Source organism: Podospora anserina, chromosome 1 (assembly GCF_000226545.1).
Source record: "Podospora anserina S mat+ genomic DNA chromosome 1, supercontig 4".
Taxonomy (NCBI): domain Eukaryota; kingdom Fungi; phylum Ascomycota; class Sordariomycetes; order Sordariales; family Podosporaceae; genus Podospora; species Podospora anserina.
The window spans coordinates 1,268,025-1,285,479 of NW_001914853.1; the positions used below are offsets into that span (position 1 = coordinate 1,268,025).

General features: G+C 52.2%; 7 protein-coding genes across 7 annotated transcripts; 4 read left to right on the plus strand and 3 right to left on the minus strand.

Annotated features, from left to right (window-relative positions):
- Positions 1 to 212: 212 nt before the first annotated feature.
- Positions 213 to 626, plus strand: PODANS_1_17790 (uncharacterized protein; the record flags this gene model as incomplete). The annotated part of the gene is made up of 1 exon (XM_001907197.1): positions 213 to 626. The coding sequence occupies one exon, from the start codon at positions 213 to 215 to the stop codon at positions 624 to 626; it is 414 nt and encodes a 137-aa protein (XP_001907232.1).
- A 243-nt stretch (positions 627 to 869) lies between these two features.
- On the minus strand, positions 870 to 2,189 carry PODANS_1_17800 (uncharacterized protein; the record flags this gene model as incomplete). The annotated part of the gene is made up of 1 exon (XM_001907198.1): positions 870 to 2,189. One exon carries the CDS (start codon positions 2,187 to 2,189, stop codon positions 870 to 872), a length of 1,320 nt encoding a protein of 439 aa, XP_001907233.1.
- Positions 2,190 to 2,581: 392 nt separating this feature from the next.
- PODANS_1_17810 (uncharacterized protein) lies at positions 2,582 to 4,600 on the plus strand (the record flags this gene model as incomplete). The annotated part of the gene is made up of 6 exons (XM_001907199.1): positions 2,582 to 2,609; positions 2,650 to 2,702; positions 2,759 to 3,937; positions 3,988 to 4,246; positions 4,306 to 4,517; positions 4,574 to 4,600. The coding sequence occupies 6 exons, from the start codon at positions 2,582 to 2,584 to the stop codon at positions 4,598 to 4,600; spliced, it is 1,758 nt and encodes a 585-aa protein (XP_001907234.1).
- Positions 4,601 to 5,764: 1,164 nt separating this feature from the next.
- On the plus strand, positions 5,765 to 6,561 carry PODANS_1_17820 (uncharacterized protein; the record flags this gene model as incomplete). Its single annotated transcript, XM_001907200.1, has 4 exons — positions 5,765 to 5,966; positions 6,037 to 6,069; positions 6,286 to 6,317; positions 6,373 to 6,561. The coding sequence occupies 4 exons, from the start codon at positions 5,765 to 5,767 to the stop codon at positions 6,559 to 6,561; spliced, it is 456 nt and encodes a 151-aa protein (XP_001907235.1).
- A 518-nt stretch (positions 6,562 to 7,079) lies between these two features.
- On the minus strand, positions 7,080 to 7,717 carry PODANS_1_17825 (uncharacterized protein; the record flags this gene model as incomplete). The annotated part of the gene is made up of 3 exons (XM_001907201.1): positions 7,080 to 7,167; positions 7,237 to 7,556; positions 7,622 to 7,717. The coding sequence occupies 3 exons, from the start codon at positions 7,715 to 7,717 to the stop codon at positions 7,080 to 7,082; spliced, it is 504 nt and encodes a 167-aa protein (XP_001907236.1).
- Positions 7,718 to 8,116: 399 nt separating this feature from the next.
- Positions 8,117 to 10,761, plus strand: PODANS_1_17830 (uncharacterized protein; the record flags this gene model as incomplete). The annotated part of the gene is made up of 2 exons (XM_001907202.1): positions 8,117 to 8,628; positions 8,679 to 10,761. 2 exons carry the CDS (start codon positions 8,117 to 8,119, stop codon positions 10,759 to 10,761), a joined length of 2,595 nt encoding a protein of 864 aa, XP_001907237.1.
- Positions 10,762 to 13,465: 2,704 nt separating this feature from the next.
- On the minus strand, positions 13,466 to 14,539 carry PODANS_1_17840 (uncharacterized protein; the record flags this gene model as incomplete). The annotated part of the gene is made up of 1 exon (XM_001907203.1): positions 13,466 to 14,539. The coding sequence occupies one exon, from the start codon at positions 14,537 to 14,539 to the stop codon at positions 13,466 to 13,468; it is 1,074 nt and encodes a 357-aa protein (XP_001907238.1).
- Positions 14,540 to 17,455: the final 2,916 nt, after the last annotated feature.

Here is a 17,455-nt window from a genome sequence, read left to right on the forward strand (position 1 = left end):
ATTCCCATTCTCGTTTCGTTCATAGCCAGTCGGCCAGTAGCTGACACACATGTATCTAGTACTCAAACTCAGCCTTTGAGCAAGGGTCATTAAATAGACAAGATCTGCCATTGACCAACAACCGCAGCTTGAATGTTTTTTGCTCTTCCTGCCACTCTCAACTCGGCTTCTACGTCTTTCGGACAGCAGCTGTCACCCTTCTGAAGTGGCAGATGTCTTGCAAGTCCGCATCTGGTTCAGCACCAGGCATCACTGAGTGCCTGGCCGCGACTATCATCTCCACCATCTCGCGATCTGCCTCGTCAAAGTCGCTCATCATGCCCATTAATGAGACAGAATCAGAAGTCAAACAGACGGTGATTTACGCGTGGGTGCTCAACGCTAATATTGTGTACTCATCGAGTAATGGGGCGTTGGGAAGACCAGCTATCAAGCTGTTGTATCAGAAGATACCGCGAGAGGAAGCGGACAAGATGTTGGAAGCGGTGACGTGTGAGGCGCAGGAGATCAACCTACCGGCGATCGCTATTGAGAAGGTGGTCGAGCATTTGGATGAGAGTAACTGGTTGTTACCGGAGAAGGAAAGGGTGTTTAGGGAGTGGAGGGTGGGGTTGTTGACGAGATGATTTGATGGATCATTAGCAAACGAAAAAGAGCGCCCCGTTATACCATTACGCCATGCCACCAGTTGAAAGCTCCTCAAAACACTCAGCAACTGTATTCCCAGGTGTGCCGCATTGTGTGTCATCCAAATATTATGTAACTACACCCGGACGCTCCTGCGTGTTCTATTCCAAGTTAAACGAGCAGGAGAAGTTGCTGAAGATACCATCCTACATCCCGTTGTATCGTACACCACTCCCCCCTCATCATTGACTTTCCCTCGCCTTTATCCTCTTACTCACCCTTCTGGTCGTCATACTCGTCGTCGAAACCTGCGACACCTGCGAGCTAAGCGTCAATCCATCCATTACATCCTCCATTTTGACATCTTCATCCCTTTGCTGCGACTCCTCCTCCTTGACAGCCTTTCTTTTTCTCGTGCTCGAAACCGTCAACTCCTCATTTTTCACCACTCTTGCCACTTCTTGCTTTACCACCTTCTCCTTCTTCACAACCACGTCGGCATTTTCCTTGTCCTCTTCTTCTTTCTTCCCCTTCTTTCCTGTCTTCGCCTGCTCAGCAAACGACTTGAGGTTAGCAGTGAAAAGAACACTCTGCGCCCAACCCGCGTACTCCCCCCAGATGTTCCTGAAATGATCCCCTACACTCTCATACATCCCCTTTGTAAAAGTTTTGCTTTTGGACTTTCCACCGAAATTGTAATCTCGCTGTGCGATCTGCCAGACGTGCGTATCGATTGGAACAGATTCCCACCACCCCAACCCCATCAAACAAACACAATCAGACACTTTGGGTCCAACACCTGTTAGTTCAAGCAATGCCTCATGTGCCTTGCGATAAGTGGGCTTCTCCCCAGGTTGAAACTTGGGGTTATCCGCTGGTGGTACGGCCGGGTTGCGAATTTGATCCAACCACCCTTTTGGTCGTTGCTGAGAGATGATTTGCGCGGTATCGGCGATGTATTTGGCGCGGTAGCCAAATCCGAGAGAGCGGAGGTGGGATTCAACCTCTGGTCCGGAGAGGGCTTCTGGTGAGGGGAAGTCATGGAAGGGTTCCCCTGATATAGTGGTGATGTAAGGGCCGTAGTGGAGGCAGAGGTTGTTCACCATGGAGGTGATTCGGGAGATGTTGTTGTTGGAGCTGCAGATGAAGGAGATGAGGGTTTCCCAGGCGTCTTGGTTTAAAATGCGGATGCCGGTGAAGGAGGAGCAGCGCCGAGCGAAGTTGGGGTCGGTGATGGACCATTGGGTGTAGAGCTGGGTGAGTGGAACGCCGAGGGAGAGGTAGGATTGTAAGAGGGGGAGGGTGGTTTCATGTGGGGGTGGGTTGATGGCGGGGAGGGTGGATTTGTATGAGAGATGAGTTGGAGATTGGGTCAGGGTGATGAGGCGGTTGGAGAGGACGCAGTGCCATTCATTGTTTATTTTACGCCAGCGGAAGGATTCTAAAGGGGGTATGAGTATGGTGGTGATGAAGTGGATGGATGAGAGCGGTGATACATACGTCCACAGCGAAGGGTTGTGTCGATACAGAGCTCGGCTAGGCTCAGGGGTAATTTTCGCCATTCGGAGGCCATTGTGAGATGGTAGATTGCTCCGCTGAGCTACAGGAAGGGATGAATGAGAGTTTTGGACTGAAAAGTGAGGAATATTCAAAGAACCTCAGGAGTGAGCTTTGAATAGAGATATACCAAGCTCGCACTGCCTGCCTGGAGATGTTGCTGGCTGAGGAACCAGGGGCAACTGCAATTGGAGCTAGGCCCCACTCGGCTTAGTGTAGCTGGGGAGTGTGCCAAGCATCCGCATGGTCCAGGTTCGCCATCCCAAAAAAGTTCCAGCCTCGCGACAACCTTTGAGACTGACTTGACGACTCGCATCACAGCTTTTTTCGGCAACCATTTTTACCGAAAGTCCTGCACCCAAACATCAATTCTGGTTTACCGGGACTGGCAGCAGAGATGAACGGAGATAACTACTCCTCCAGAGGTTTGTTTTTTTTCTGCTGTCCAATTGGGCAGCTCCGCAGCTAACCGACGCGCAATAGACAGTGGTCGTTACGGCTCATCTCGCGATCATCAGGTGAGTTGGCTACATGCATCACAATTCTTCTCGGCGATAGTGCTTACAATTTATAGTCCTCCAGACGTGATCGCGACGATAGACGCGACCGTGGTGACCCCCGCGACAGCAGAGGTAGCAGGAGACGGTCCAGATCCCCACCAGATTATCGTAGCGGCGGTAGATCTCGTCGCGACGAAGGTGCTGGCGGCGGAGATGTCGACGCATATTCTTCCAGCCGAAGCCATCGTGATAGAGAGCGCGAGGACCGATACACTGGAGGACGGGATCGCCGAGGAGGGGACCGTGGCGGTGATAGGGAATGGGACCGGGACAGAGGTGGCAGAAGCAGGCGTGACGACGACGATGGGAGACGCGAGCGCCGCGGGGAGCGCCCTGATCGGGATGTTATCGACGATCGCCGGGGTGGTGGAAGACGCGGTGGTGGCGATAGGGACGCCGACAGAGAGAAGGAAAGGGAACGCCGTCGCAGTGCATCGCCGCCCCCCAAGAAGCGCGAACCCACTCCCGACTTGACCGATATCGTGCCGATCCTCGAACGCAGACGACGTCTTACACAATGGGATATCAAACCACCCGGATACGACAATGTCACGGCCGAACAAGCCAAGCTTTCGGGCATGTTCCCGCTTCCAGGAGCCCCCAGACAGCAGGCCATGGATCCAACGAAGTTGCAGGCCTTCATGAGCCAGCCAGGTGGAGCGGTCAATAGCGCTGCTCTCAAGCCCACGAACTCCCGCCAGGCCAAGCGCTTGATTCTGTCAAATATCCCCGCCTCAGCAACCGACGACAGCATCGTCAACTTCTTTAACCTACAGCTCAACGGCTTGAACGTCATTGAGCAGACGGACCCATGCCTTCTCTGCAACATCTCCCCAGACCGGTCGTTTGCTATGCTTGAGTTCCGCAACAATACAGATGCGACGGTGGCGCTGGCTCTCGACGGCATCACGATGGATGCTGATGATCACCAGGCGAACGGAAACGGTGCTGCGGCCACAGGGTTGAAGATCCGTCGGCCGAAGGATTACATTGTCCCTGCGATCGTGGAGGACCCCAACTATGACCCCGACTCCAGTGTGCCATCAACCAATGTTGTTGATGGCCCGAACAAGATCAGTGTTACCAACATCCCTCCTTATCTCACCGAAGATCAGGTTATGGAGCTTCTCGTTAGCTTTGGCAAGCTTAAGTCGTTTGTGTTTGTGAAGGATAATGGCACACAAGAGCCAAGGGTAAGCATTCTGGACATGTCAGTTGAATGTTCTACTCTAACATAGCATAGGGCATTGCGTTCTTGGAGTACGCCGATTCCAGCGTCACGGATGTTGCAATCAGTGGTCTCAACAACATGATGCTTGGAGAGAAGGCGCTCAAGGTTCAGAAGGCCAGCATTGGCATCACCCAGGTTGCTGGTGAACTCAGTGTCAACGCCATGTCTATGCTTGCTGGTACTACTCCCTCGGACAATGACGCCGGTAGAGTCCTCCAGCTCCTAAATATGGTCACTGCGGATGAGCTCATGGATAACGATGATTACGAAGGTTTGTCGCTTCTTCTGCTTTGTATCATTACTTTGTGGGTTGCTAACGTCATGAACCAGAAATTCGTGATGATGTACAAGAGGAGTGCGAGAAGTTTGGCAAGATCCTCTCCCTCAAGATTCCTCGGCCGGTCGGTGGCAGCCGACAGTCAGCCGGCGTGGGCAAGATCTTCATCAAGTTCGAGAACCATGAAGCTGCCAACAAGGCTCTTCGGGCTTTGGCCGGGCGGAAGTTCGCTGACCGGACTGTGGTGACGACATATTTCCCCGAGGCATGTCCTACCAACTTACTGAGCCCATCGAGTATGAATGCTAACAATGACCACAGGAGAACTTCGATGTTAATGCGTGGTAAGAAGGCACGGAAGGGGAGGATTGGTATGGTTGTAGATTGCCAACTGGCGGGAGGGTAAAGCGGTCACTCAAAGGTTCAGCAGTTCTCTAATCACGGTAGAGATGCAATGTACAATTATCTAGCGAGGTCTGGGAAGGAGTGCAATGCATTTGAGTCGGTTAGAGTCGGTGATACAGTACGGTAATCATCTTGTTGCATTTGGACACCGATAATACGATGCTCTGTGCAGGATTTGTGATGACCGTTCCGCCTACCAAGAGCTGGATGTGTTCGATGAGATTGTGGATTGATCCTAAATACCCCCAAGCTATGATCTGGAGGGAATATCATAAGAGAGACATCAGGCATTGATTCAGGCATCAAGAAGTAGTGGACAAATGAATTATTACATGTTATTATGCTAAACAGCCATGAAGGCTCTAATCATCTATTTCGCAAACGCCAAGTCATAAGATCTATTGTCATGTTAGCCATGTTCAGAGACAGGTGATAAGAACATGATATGATGAGAGCCAAAATCAGAAGTCCTGTTAAATCATCGAGCCCCGAAGGACTCTAGCATAAGAGGTACCAGAATATAATTGTAATGTGTTTGATCATCATGTAAGGCTGGGGGGAGGTGCAGATTGCGCAGTGATAAAACGTACCATGATGAAAAGTGTGTCGAGTCGACTGCTGTTGTGAGTTCCATGCAGGACCAGTCCCTGTGTCGACCCCAAAAAATCATGCCTTATCCCCGTACATTCTGCCGCAAGTATCACGTCGCAGTTGGGAGGAACGACGCATGCTTTCTCGAGAAGACCGAGCCGCAGTGGTTGTCGTGTGGTGCAGAACAAGAGGAAGTGAAAGAGCTGCGAAAAATTTCTAGATTTAAACATCGAAGCTCCAGTCTCCACCAGCTCCGAAGCTCCGCCAAGAGTTCGGTGGGACATTCATTTCACGTGACCCAGCGTCAGCTGTCTGGCCAATCACAGTATGACCCTAAGCTTGGCGGTCCCAATTTTTCCGCCCACAGAGTCCGGAATATCCCTTCGGCCTGGGGTAAATTTCACGAACGTCTGTTGAAACCTCTGCTTGATTTTCGAGACCGACCAGCCAGCGCCAAATCCGCCCAACGAACGATCCGTCAACAGTCGATCACCACCTCAAAAACCACCAGCCAAAATGGGTCGTCTTCACTCCAAGGGAAAGGGCATTTCTGCCTCCGCCATCCCCTACTCCCGCAACCCCCCCGCCTGGCTCAAGACCACCCCCGAGCAGGTCGTTGATCAGATTTGCAAGCTCGCCAAGAAGGGTGCTACCCCCTCCCAGATCGGTGTCATCCTCCGTGACTCCCACGGCGTTGCCCAGACCAAGGTCGTTACTGGTATGTTTTTGAACGATGGGAAATACTGGAGAAGCGAGTGTAGAATATGGTGCTGACTTTGAGACCATAGGCAACAAGATCCTCCGTATCCTCAAGAGCAACGGTATGTCGTGAACAGCACTCACCCCTCCCAGGAATACCTCTAGACGAAAGCGCAACGAGACACCGGTCTGCTCGAGACGTCGTCCTCGGCTTCCCCGTCCGTTCGATCGAGACGAGCAGCGGCCTCGGTTGACGCCAGGTGGATAAAAGACTACAAGAGATGGAAATATATTATGCCTCTGTTTGGTCATGTGCTGACAGAGTGATGGAATTGCAGGCCTTGCCCCCGCTCTTCCTGAGGATCTCTTCGTAAGAACCCCCCCAATCCCTAATATGTATAGATTTTGCTGACTCTCCCCCTCAGTCCCTGATCAAGAAGGCTGTCGCTGTCCGCAAGCACCTTGAGCGCAACCGCAAGGACAAGGACGGCAAGTTCCGCCTTATTCTCATCGAGTCCCGTATCCACCGTTTGGCCCGTTACTACAAGACCGTCGGTGTCCTCCCCCCCACCTGGAAGTACGAGTCCTCTACTGCCAGCACCCTCGTCGGTTAAGCGATGAGACGGTGATTACGGCCGAGCCGAGGACAGTTGAACCTCTCGGTGAGGTGGTATTGGGTGGTGATATGGATCTCTTGGCTGGGAAAATAACAAATACCCCTTGTGTATCTTTTGCAGGTTTGGTAAACCACACGGCCATACGGAGTCGGGGAGTCACGGGGAATGGAAAGGAAACTTGCATTTCACGGCTAGATCTTTTTATACAAACTGCGAATTGCACAGGAGGGTATCCAAGTTCATATTATGTCAAGTGTGGTCTCTGAATTGCATGTGCCATGCCGAAGTCAACCTTGATGATAACACGTCGCAATGCTTTGCTTTTCATTGCTGCAGTCCAAATGCCAATTCGGTGTCTCCTATGTTCGAAATTGCAATGACCATTCGCCCGAACGCCATATTTCCCGTCCATAGCCGCCTTTTCCTCTTCATGAAGTTGAACCTTGTCCATTTCCCGCAGTCGCCTCTTATTTTCGCATTTCTTACAGCGCGGTCGGTGACATCGCGAAGAAATTCTACTCCCCCTTTTGCCCTCCCTGCTGCTCAATCTCGTTGCTTCTCTGGAGGAGATACTCCCCCAGGACTCTCAATGGGTCTTTTGGTCTGTCATTGTACTATCAGTCACTTCGCCCTTCTCGCCTGCCATACACTCAGTGGGACAAGAGGACTTACTGCTCCCTGGCAACGAGCTTCATACCCTCCAGCAAAACACCCGTGATCTTGGAGTTGATGTACTGCCTAACTGGCGCGCCGTGGAGAGGGGGTTCAGAGGGCATCGGGATGGTAGTTGTTTGAGCGGTGGTGTTGGTTGGAGGGGGGACAGTAGCTTGTTGTTCTGGTGGGTGAACGGAGGTTGCGCGCGAGTTGGAGGCTGTTGCTGGCGCGGTGAAGCCTGGGATGTGGGGGAGAGGGATTGGGGTGGTTGTTCGGGGTGTTGGGGTGCTGCTGTGGGGAAGCGGAGGGGGTTGTTGTTGTTGCTGTTGCTGCTGCTGCTGATTGCGAGGGAGAGGCATTGTTAGAGATTTGTTGCTGTAAGGGGGTGGGAAGGGAGACGTACTGGGGCTGATGGCGCATCGGTCATGGGGGTGTCGATTGATGGGTTGACAAGGCTATTTGTGGCTTCTGGGAGAGGAGGTTGTTGGTGATCTGCCATTGTTGAGATTTGTGGGGCGGGTGTATATAGGTCTTGAACAAACAGAGTGAGGGTTGGCGGTGACAAGTCTCGGCGACAAGGTAGCTTGTCATGATGCGATTGCGATTTGCGATTTTGGTGGAGGAGCTCTCAGTCTGGAAGCTCCAGCTTCGGTTCGTGCTTTGCGCAAATTGCCCCACCTTTGTTGACACGCAGTCACGGGATTTGGTGTTAGTTTGGCTTTTTGGCTCAATGATTTGGACAAGGGGGGTCGCGCTTTTCGTCCTTCTGCCTGGTTTGCATTTTTTGGTGGAATGGCTACCGAAAAGGCACGGCTGGAGTGAGGACATGCAACCTTCTTTCTCTTTGTATCCACCATGATACCACAGAGCCTTGGTTCTGTTTCTTCTCTTATACGCAATGGATCGTTTTGTGCAGCGATCCAAGTCTAACACGAGCCGGTCACCGCTTGCCACTGGATCCGGAAATTCCAACAAGAGGCCTGAGGGAGCTGCGCAACGGACTACTCCAACGAAACGGAGAAGGGTTGCCGAGCTGAAGGAGAGCGGTGATGAAGACGATGAATTTGACTTGCCAACCTTGACCAAGAGTATCAGGGACAGCGAGGATGAAGCCCCCAAAATGCCACCACGCCAAACAGCAATTGAGAGCTCTTTGCCGGCTGTCCCGATAGATAAAGAAGCGATAGAGCAGTATGAGGCCATGCGCTCCTCTCAACCACAGATCGATGAAGACAATACCACTACCAGGTTCGAAAAGCGGCAATGGGTCCCAGGAAAGAGCTCCATCTATGTCGATGCCTTCAACCTTGCATTGGAGACCGTCTTGGAGGATGAATCGCCTTTGTTTGATATCAAAGAGAAGCATGTCTTTGAGCAATGGCGAGGCTTGAGCTATGAGACTCAGTATTTGTGCGTGCAATTTCAATCCATCATCCATACCACTTTCTGACAAGGTACAGGTATGTACGTCTCTTTCTGCGCAAGACTGCCTCTTGGCATCGCGTGGAACGACTGCAGTCTTCTTACAGCAACGATATCACCGATGTTGATCTTGCTATTGAGAACCTTTTGGAGCCCCGGGAGTTGCCAGGTGACAGCAGTAATTCTCCAGAAGAGACACGATCTGAGGGTCTCGAAGTGTGGTCATTGGGCGACACTTTTACCTTTGCGGATGACTCTCAAGAATACATCAAAACTATGGCAGACGCCACTCCTTTGTTGAGTCTTGACGAACTCAAGGCACTTGCAAAGGATGCCAAGGTTAAGGGGAAGAACAAAACCGATCTAGTCAAGGCGCTCTGTCACACAAGTGCTCGACAGGCCGGCTTGCTGTCCTTGGGTCTAAGTCGACAAAATACTAATGAATCGATAGCCTCGAGAGACCAGGAGCCAGAAGACAGTCAAGAAAAAACGGAAGTAAACAGGGATTCTCACTTTCTCAGGAAGATACTTGCTACCACAGGGCCACTCATCAGGCTCTCCGAGTCCATCTTCAAACTCTTCGAGCGTGTTCATCTGGTCTTCTACCGGTCAACCGAATGGACCGAGAACTCACTGACGGCGATCATCCTGGCTAAGATTGCACGAAGGAACTACCCAGACTATATCGTCTGCAGATCCTCCAACATATTCGACTCCCGCCAGAGCCTCCTGGAATTCGAGCTCTCGATGCGCAAAGACTTCGAGGTGGACAAGGTTCTCGAGTTCAATGGCCCACCAGGTGAAGCAGGGTTCCTCAAGGTCCTCGATATCTTTGAGGGCATAGCTGAACGATGGAGAGAACTTCTCAGGCAGGAACAGCACCGCGAAAATCATGTATACGAGTTTGGCGAAGGGAGTTACCTTCGTCGATTCAACGCAGCTCACGCCTTCACTCGGGTCGCTCACAAAGCTGCCTACGTCCTTGGCCGTCTACACCGATATCGGGAAGAACACGCACTTCTCACCGAATTGCTCAGTCAGCATCTCTTCCATCCAGCCCGCCGCGGATCGTGGTATCAACGCAAGGCCTTACTGGAGGAACGGTACATGTGGGAAGTGGATCCAGACCCTGTGTCAACCAGTCCCGAAACTCAGAAGAAGCACTGGCAACAGATTGCCCTCATCACCTGCGAGACGGGACTGGAGGATAGAGACTGCCACCTGATCTATCACTACGACCTCCAAAAGCGCCTTCTCAAGCTTGAAAAGAGATTACGGGTGCCACGTCGTCTGCAGCATGACTTTGGTCATGTAAAGCTACGGGAACCGGAAGAGCATAACGTTCAGGGCATCCAGTTGGTCCGAGATGATCCGGATCCCAAAGGCAAGAACGGCCGCGGCCTGAGCACCAAGACGACGTGGCTCGACGAACTAGGCAAGCTTGACGAGGATGGAGAACCAGCTCATGTCAGTGTTGAGGAGATGTGCCTATCATACTATCGCCACGAGGGCTGGAAAGGCTACCACAGTGAAGGTGGAATTCTCCGAACATTGTTTGCTTACTTGTTCTTCGACATCTTATTCGTCTATGTTCCCAATGTTTTCCAAACGGCTTTCCAAACATGCCCCCTCGATCTCCACACGGATGCATTCTACCCAGCCCGGGCCAGTCTGATCAACCATCGGCTTGTCGAGATTGCCAACGGTGGTGGCGAGAAGATTTTGCGGGAGGTTTACGAGCGGGAGCATGAGAGGCAAACCTGCGTGGTAGGTTTGAACTGGGACTTTGAAATCGAGGACTTGGTAGAGTTGGTCTCCTGTTTCAACAGGGCTGCCCTTGCTGCCGTATGCAAAGTCATGTCAGAAGACTATAGGGCACGCGGAGGCGGTGTGCCAGATCTCGTGCTGTGGAGGACAGCCGGAGACGAAGCCCAAACCAATCGAGATGGCATCATCAACAACAACATTGACCGAAAAGGAGAGGTCATGTTTGCCGAAGTCAAGAGTGCAAACGACCGCCTCAGTGATACACAACGACTATGGATCCACGTACTCACAGGCGCAGGAGTGAGGGTTGCGCTGTGCAATGCCGTGGCACGAGAGGTGCGAACATTGCTGTGATGGAAACATCACATCACATTGTTTCTCGGCCCTACTGGAGGACATCACGCTCCTCCGTCGAAGTGTGACAAGATGGAAATAGCAACATGCGTTCCTTGGTCCTGGGTTCGTCACGGAGATACCGAGCAATATCATATGGCTACTAACCTCAAGCACTCCATGCGGCACAGCTTCAAGGGTTCTGGCGGAGAGACCATCGCCGGGTTAGAGTTGGGATGCATGGTAGCACACGTGGAGGCCTAGGAAACACAAGATCACAGAGTCCCAAATATAGGAAGTTCATCACGACGGTTCGTTTCAAAACGTTCTACCCGCCTTCGAAACATGCAGATGCAGAGATCCCGTCGGCGTCAGGATTCAGGGGATTGATTCGACGTGAGAGACCCCCGGATTCGTTTCAGTTTCAGATTGTGGGTTCCGTTTCAGTCGAATTATCCCTCTTGCCCTTCCACTCGGCTACGGCTTCGTCACATTCTCTCGAGATTGGACTTTGTCCTTAGGTAAAATACGCAAAAAGATACAATCTAATCTCTTTCGCTTGGGTGGGCTCTCTCGAGGGCAGACTCCCCAGATCATCTTCTGCACGGTCAATTTGGGGGGAAGGGCCAATGAGATGCGGTAGCTGGGAATTTCCGGAGTGCTTTGCTGACGCGCGCTGCGCACACCGAGAGACCGCATCTGCTCACCCTGGCTTTTCTCCAAGGTGGTGTCCTTTTCAAAATCAGAGCCGTTGCGGGAGATTGTCTGTCTCTGGGCTAGCTTCCTCAGCCGAATTCCGATGCAAGAGATGCCGTCAACCGCTCTCTTGCAGGAGGAAAAAGATGCCTACCTACGGAGCAGGGCTTCGGGGAGGAGGGTGCTTGCTACGCAACAGCAAGCTCTGTGATATCTCGATATGAGCCAGATCACCGGGACAGCGAACAGGAAGCTCATAGCAGCAAACGAACACCTAGAATCTAATCATTCTTGATAACCCCCTATCCCGATGATCATCAGCGTTCCAGCCCTTTCATCCTAGCGAAAAGAAAAAAAGTCCATCTCAAACAGCCAGCTTCAAAGATGCGGTCCGGACGCAGTCCCGCCGGGCGCTTAACTCCCCCCCAAATCCAGCCAATCACGGCGTCCGCGCCAGGGGGGATAAGCTGCAAATGCAGTGACGACACACACGGAAAGAGGAACAAATTTTGGAGAGAGAGAGAAAGAGAGGAGGGCAAAGATGCCGCCCCACTCTGACTGTTGAGTTGAGCGCTTAGCTACCCTGGTAGTTACTGGGGAGCGGACCAGTCACGGCGGCCCGTGGGGCATGACCATGCGGGCGGATTTTTATGGGGATTTTGCGCTAGGGGGGCAAGGCTAGGCTGTTCTGGGATAGGTAGGGGTGTTGCTGCTTTAAGAATTTGGGTTGGGGGGGAGGGAGGAGGCAGCTTGGGATGCTCGCTGCCGAGCACTTGGTACCGCAGTTTTGTTCTCATCATTTTCAAGAGAAGATCATAAAAGTCCTAAGAATAGTTTTGTGTTTGACGAAGGAGAAGGACTCTTGAATGAAGATGATCAAAAGCAGAAACTACACCTTGCGTACTATAACCGCCTTGCTGCTGCTGCCCCTCATTAAACCTCAAAAAAGCTCCAAAATGACACCAACCACTTAATAACACCATACGTAGCATCCAGCTTGTCACCTGCCTGTCACTTTTGCTTGTCTGCCTCCTCCTCAACAAGCAAGCAAACCAACATGTTGAAATCTGGGCATTGCATGTCTAAGAAAGTTCAAGATTTTCGCCTAGACATTAGTAGAGAGATTAGATCCCGCAAGTTTAAAGGTAGGTAGATGATGCACATGTGCGCAATACACACCTGGTCGTGGGATTTGGCCGGCCTTGGAGATCATCACCACCAACACCGCCAGGGACCAGCATAAAAATCTCGAATCAGTGTAATTTTAGGGTTTGTTTGTATCGAAGCTCCTGGGAAAAATTAATTTGTGAAAAAGGGGCGGATGGAGAAATGGACCAAACAGCTTTTGCTACAGGCAGTGCTGTCGACGCCCGCCCATGATCGATAACACACTTCTCACACGAAAGAAAGAAAAAAAGAAAATGGAAACAGCAGGTACAAAGTATTTACTAGGAATCCTAACTTCATTCCCAATTCTCTTTCTGACAAACCCGTGTGTCATACTCGAGAAAAGCTAGACCTAAAGCCTAAGCTACATCCATCCAGTCCAGTCCAAAGGACAATCCCGGAAAATTCCTACCCCTCCCAATCCATATATCTTCCTCCTTCTCCCAACAGGTATTGGTATCGATAAAAAAATGACGCCGCCCTGCAACGCCAGATTGTCCGCCCCCCGTCTCCCTTTCTTTGCGCCCGGTGACCCCTTTCCATCATAAAGAAGTCTTGTCCTGTCCAGTAACTCCGACTAGATAGTAGTACCAATAGTGTGTTGTCCTCCTTGACGCCAGTAAAAGAAAAAAAAAAAAGGAAGTTTTTGTAGCTGTGTTCGTCCATTCGTGAGATGATGAAGCCTCCGCAAAGCGCTGTTATGTTGTGGTGTGCGGTAGTTGTGTAAAACAAAAGAGATGGCGGCGATGGTGCTAATGGCTGGCTTGTGCGCAGCATCCGTGGTATTATTCTAACATGGTCCCGGTTCCTTGTGGCGGTAACATCATGTGGTTGGTTTCCATAAAGTTTCGCTCTTGGGACTTCATGACTTGGCGGCGGTGATGCTGGCTTCTGGGTCGATCTTTCTCCTCTTGCCTTTTGGCGCTGGCGCCATTCTTGGTGTGTATGTCACTGTCCTTGTCACGACCTCACGAATATGTCGTACGCTCGATCTCGAATCCTTCTTTGCGTGTTTATGTGGGCTGCTCGTACTCGCGGCACCACCAGCAGGTGCGCTAGCGGCAGTGGTGGGCGTTTCTGGTTCTGCGGGGCGCTTCAAGCCAGGAGATAGCGCCAACCGTCGAGATTTGAGCGCCGCCTCCCAGTCAAACGCTGGTGACCTGACTGAGGCAGTGCTCAGTGGTGATCTTGGCGAGTAAAGGCCTGCGGTGGAAATGGCCGGAGAAGCAGGGAGCTTCATGCTTGGGAATACTGTTGCGTTCGCCCCAGCGGCGGGAGCAGAAAGCGGGCAGTTCGAAGAACCTCGTGGGGCGTTGGACAGCTTGATATCGATGGGAGCAGGTCTGGGAGTTTTTGTCTTTTCCACCTCCTCCTCTTTCACCTTGACTTTCTCGTCACACCCGCAGCTGAGATCTGAGCGTGCTGTTGATGGGCCACTGTCGATCTGTTCGCCCTTGTCCTTCTCTGAGTCATCAGAATCGGCTGTTTCGCTGCTGCTTGTGCTGCTGGTGCTGAGATTGCTGCTGGCGGTGCTGACAGTGCTGGTTCGGTTCAGAGCGGACTTTCCTGTCTGTGGTGGTGAGGCGAGAGCTGGTGAGACCATGGCCATTCCTCTGAGAAAGTCGGTATATGCTACCGGAGGTGTGATGGGCGTCTTTTGGAGGTCATGCTCAAGCTTGATGGTGGCGCTAAACGGAGCAGCGCTATACGGACCAGCAGAAAAAAGAGCGCTAAAGGGTCCGGCGGAAGGCAAACCGGCCGATGGGAGCGCAGAGGAAGGAATTGGGTCCCGGAAAGCCGATGTCCTGGAGACGGCCGACAGAGGAGTAGCTGAGGGAAGAGAGGTGGCAGACCGAAGCTCATGAGGCGGAGGCGGGATGTGTGGGAAGTTTGCCGTCTTGGGCGTCGATATCGTGAGGGTGGGTTTGGACGACATGATGGCGATGGTAGATGATCTGGCTCCGGGTGGGATGTTGTGTGTTTGGCGACCCGTCAACTCACCTCGAGGACCAAAGGTGAGAGAGAACTCCGGCAATGGTGAAGGGAAATCGGAGGTGCAGAAAGGGTGCAGGAGGGTGGGCAGGCAAATGCCTAAGTATATGAAGACGGTGAGGCGAGCCGGGGGAGGGTCAAACGGATGAGGGTCCGCCCTCGAAACAGCAGGCGCTAAGAGCAGCTCCCCCCGCGCAGGTGTTTAGGAGTTGTACCCCTGTATCTTTGAATCCCAGAGCAGTGGTCTGGGGACTCGGGGGGCTGTCTTTTGGGCTTCCCGGCTCACAGGTCGGCGGGAGCTAAGCAAGAGCCACTGTTATTCGTTTGTTCAGGTAGGCCGGCCCGCGATGAGGCCTGGTGGGGTGCGTGTTGAGAGTAGGGTTGATTGGATTGGTCTGAATAACAAACAAGACACAACGTGTTAGCCAGTGATGATCCGGGAAGTTGTCGTCTTGTGTATCCTTCCGGCAGAATCGTGGTGTAAAGCACCAGGACAGAAGGCAAAAGCTCAGAGAATGGGAAAAAAGGTGAGGTGAGCGAACAAGCACTGCTGTTGGACCAGCCCAATGTGATAGTTGCTTAAAGCAGCGCCAAATTAGGGGCCGGTCAGAGTGGGGCTTCCCTTGACAAGCGAGAAGCGACGAGTTGGACAGGGGCCGGGGCGGCAGTGATGTGCTGAAATGTGGGATATGCTTTGGTGTGACAGGGTTGCAGGTGAATGTCCGTGTGCCCTCTGTGTGCTGTGTTTCTCGTCCGCGCCTCGACGATGGAAAGAGAGAGAGAGAGATATCTAGGAAGGAAAACTCTGCTTACCTTCTGAGTGCGGCTGAAAGGTGCCTAGGCAGACACGAACTGAAACTGGAAAGCAGGAGAGGGCAATATGTGATGCGTCTTTGGGTCGGAAAACTATCTACTTGAAGGGGGCCAAAGGCAGTCAGCGGTTACTCCTTTTGGGGGGCTAATTTGTTGCTTTACGGGCACTGGAAGCAACAGCTGGGTAAAACTCACAGAAACAGCTCGTCTGATCAGCCCGAGCCCCCAAAATCCACTTGGCAGGTGAGCGTCTGCGGAGGGAAAAGAAGAAGCACCAGAAGAAGATCGTGATGGCGTCGGGACTCAACCGCCTGGAGGTTCGAAAGACCGCGTGTGATTGGTCAAAACAACTGGAACCTGCAGCAGGGATGGGCGCTAAAGTTGTATTCTTAGCCCAGACGTTTGTGATTGGTCAGAACTTGCCGCTTACCAGAACGACGTCAACCACAGCAACGGCAATGGGTATCCCGACGACAGTTATCGTGAGCCTCTTCCTCTAAGTAGTACCGGACCGATTACGACAACTATTCGATAGAGTGAAGCGCCAGATCAGCAGATCTACTGTGAGGGGTGGAATATGGTCCTGATGGCGCCGAGGTCTGATGTATCGATGCTCCAAAGGTGGTATCGTTTGTTTGTGAAGGGTACGGAGGCATATGCTAAGTATGTTGGACAGGAACACAAGGACTCATCTTTGGATGTAGCGGGAGCCAAATCCGTATATGTATGCGCGAATCAGCCTTTGTTTTCCAATAGCCGCCTAGTAGAACTACGTCCCCCATCTGAGAATGCTACGTCCTGTATGCTCGATGGAGCGCGCGCCACGAGGTTTCCCGTCATGATTCACCATTTCCCGATGGCCAACTGGCGGCTCTTCTGAGATTTCGATATAGAAGCCGCGCTTAATCCTTCTCTGACCACCTTGTGGACCTGCCTTTCTCCAGGCCAACCGGCGGCGCGCGGCTGTAAACGCGCTTACAGTCGCAAAAGCTGTCTAGAATATGTCTGTTGGTTGGTGTATCAGAGACTGCGAGCTGGTACGTATCCTTCGCCCTTGACTCTAGTGAAGCTATTGGATCAGCAGTCAAAGGTCTTGGTGCTACCTTGTCCCTGCGAATATAACCTCGACAGAGCGCGCGCCTGCTCCTCCGGCAACCCTTTGGCAACTGGGCCTCATGGAGGGTCTGGACAACCTTTGGATCCTTGAAGCGGTTTCTGGTGCCAGCGGCTCTCGTCGTCCTTCTTTTTCTTGAGGGTATGCTTCGGGCACACCATTACTCCCGCTCATGGACTGAGAAGATGGGGGGCATGGCGAGTCCAAACACCGAACTTGAACTAGAATCGGTTGGCAGGATGTAATGGACACTGTTGGTTTCCCTGTTAGATCGAAAGCGTAGCCGCTATTGACTTTCCAACAGCTTTCCAAGTTCAAGGAGGATGCGGGTAGCCGCGTGAACCACCCTGTTCGACATCGCTGACCAGGTGGTCACGCCATGCCAGTGATACCGATGGTGCCGGTATTTTTCTCCGAGAAGGTCTCCATTGTAGGCCTGTGTCATGACGCTCGGTGCATTTCCATCCGTCTTTGCTGATGTGACCTTCGAACATTGAGTTGAGTGTGAGCAGGAAAAAGCATGGGACTCACACCAAGTGCTTGATATACCCCGTCAAGTAGTTGACGCTCTTGAAACAGGAGCCAGCTACGCAAGATACACCGCTCTCCTTGGACAGAAACACCTGTTATCGAGACTCGGTTACAATTTAGACTAGGGTTGCGATCCTCTTCGCTTGTGAACAACTATGGTTTCCCAACATTCATGGCTTCGGCCAACGACTATGCTCGACACACGCCACTTACGTGCGCTCGCTCCTTCTCTGTGCAAGCCTGTATGTTGCTGGATCCTGTTGGCGTTACGAGCGCGTCCGAAGGATCTGTAACCTCACTTTCCTCTCGAAGGGGACCATCAGAATGACCAGGCCCACCTGATACCCTTTGCTATGTAGGTGAGCGACACCGTCCGCTCATCGGCCGAGAACTCTGCGGTTT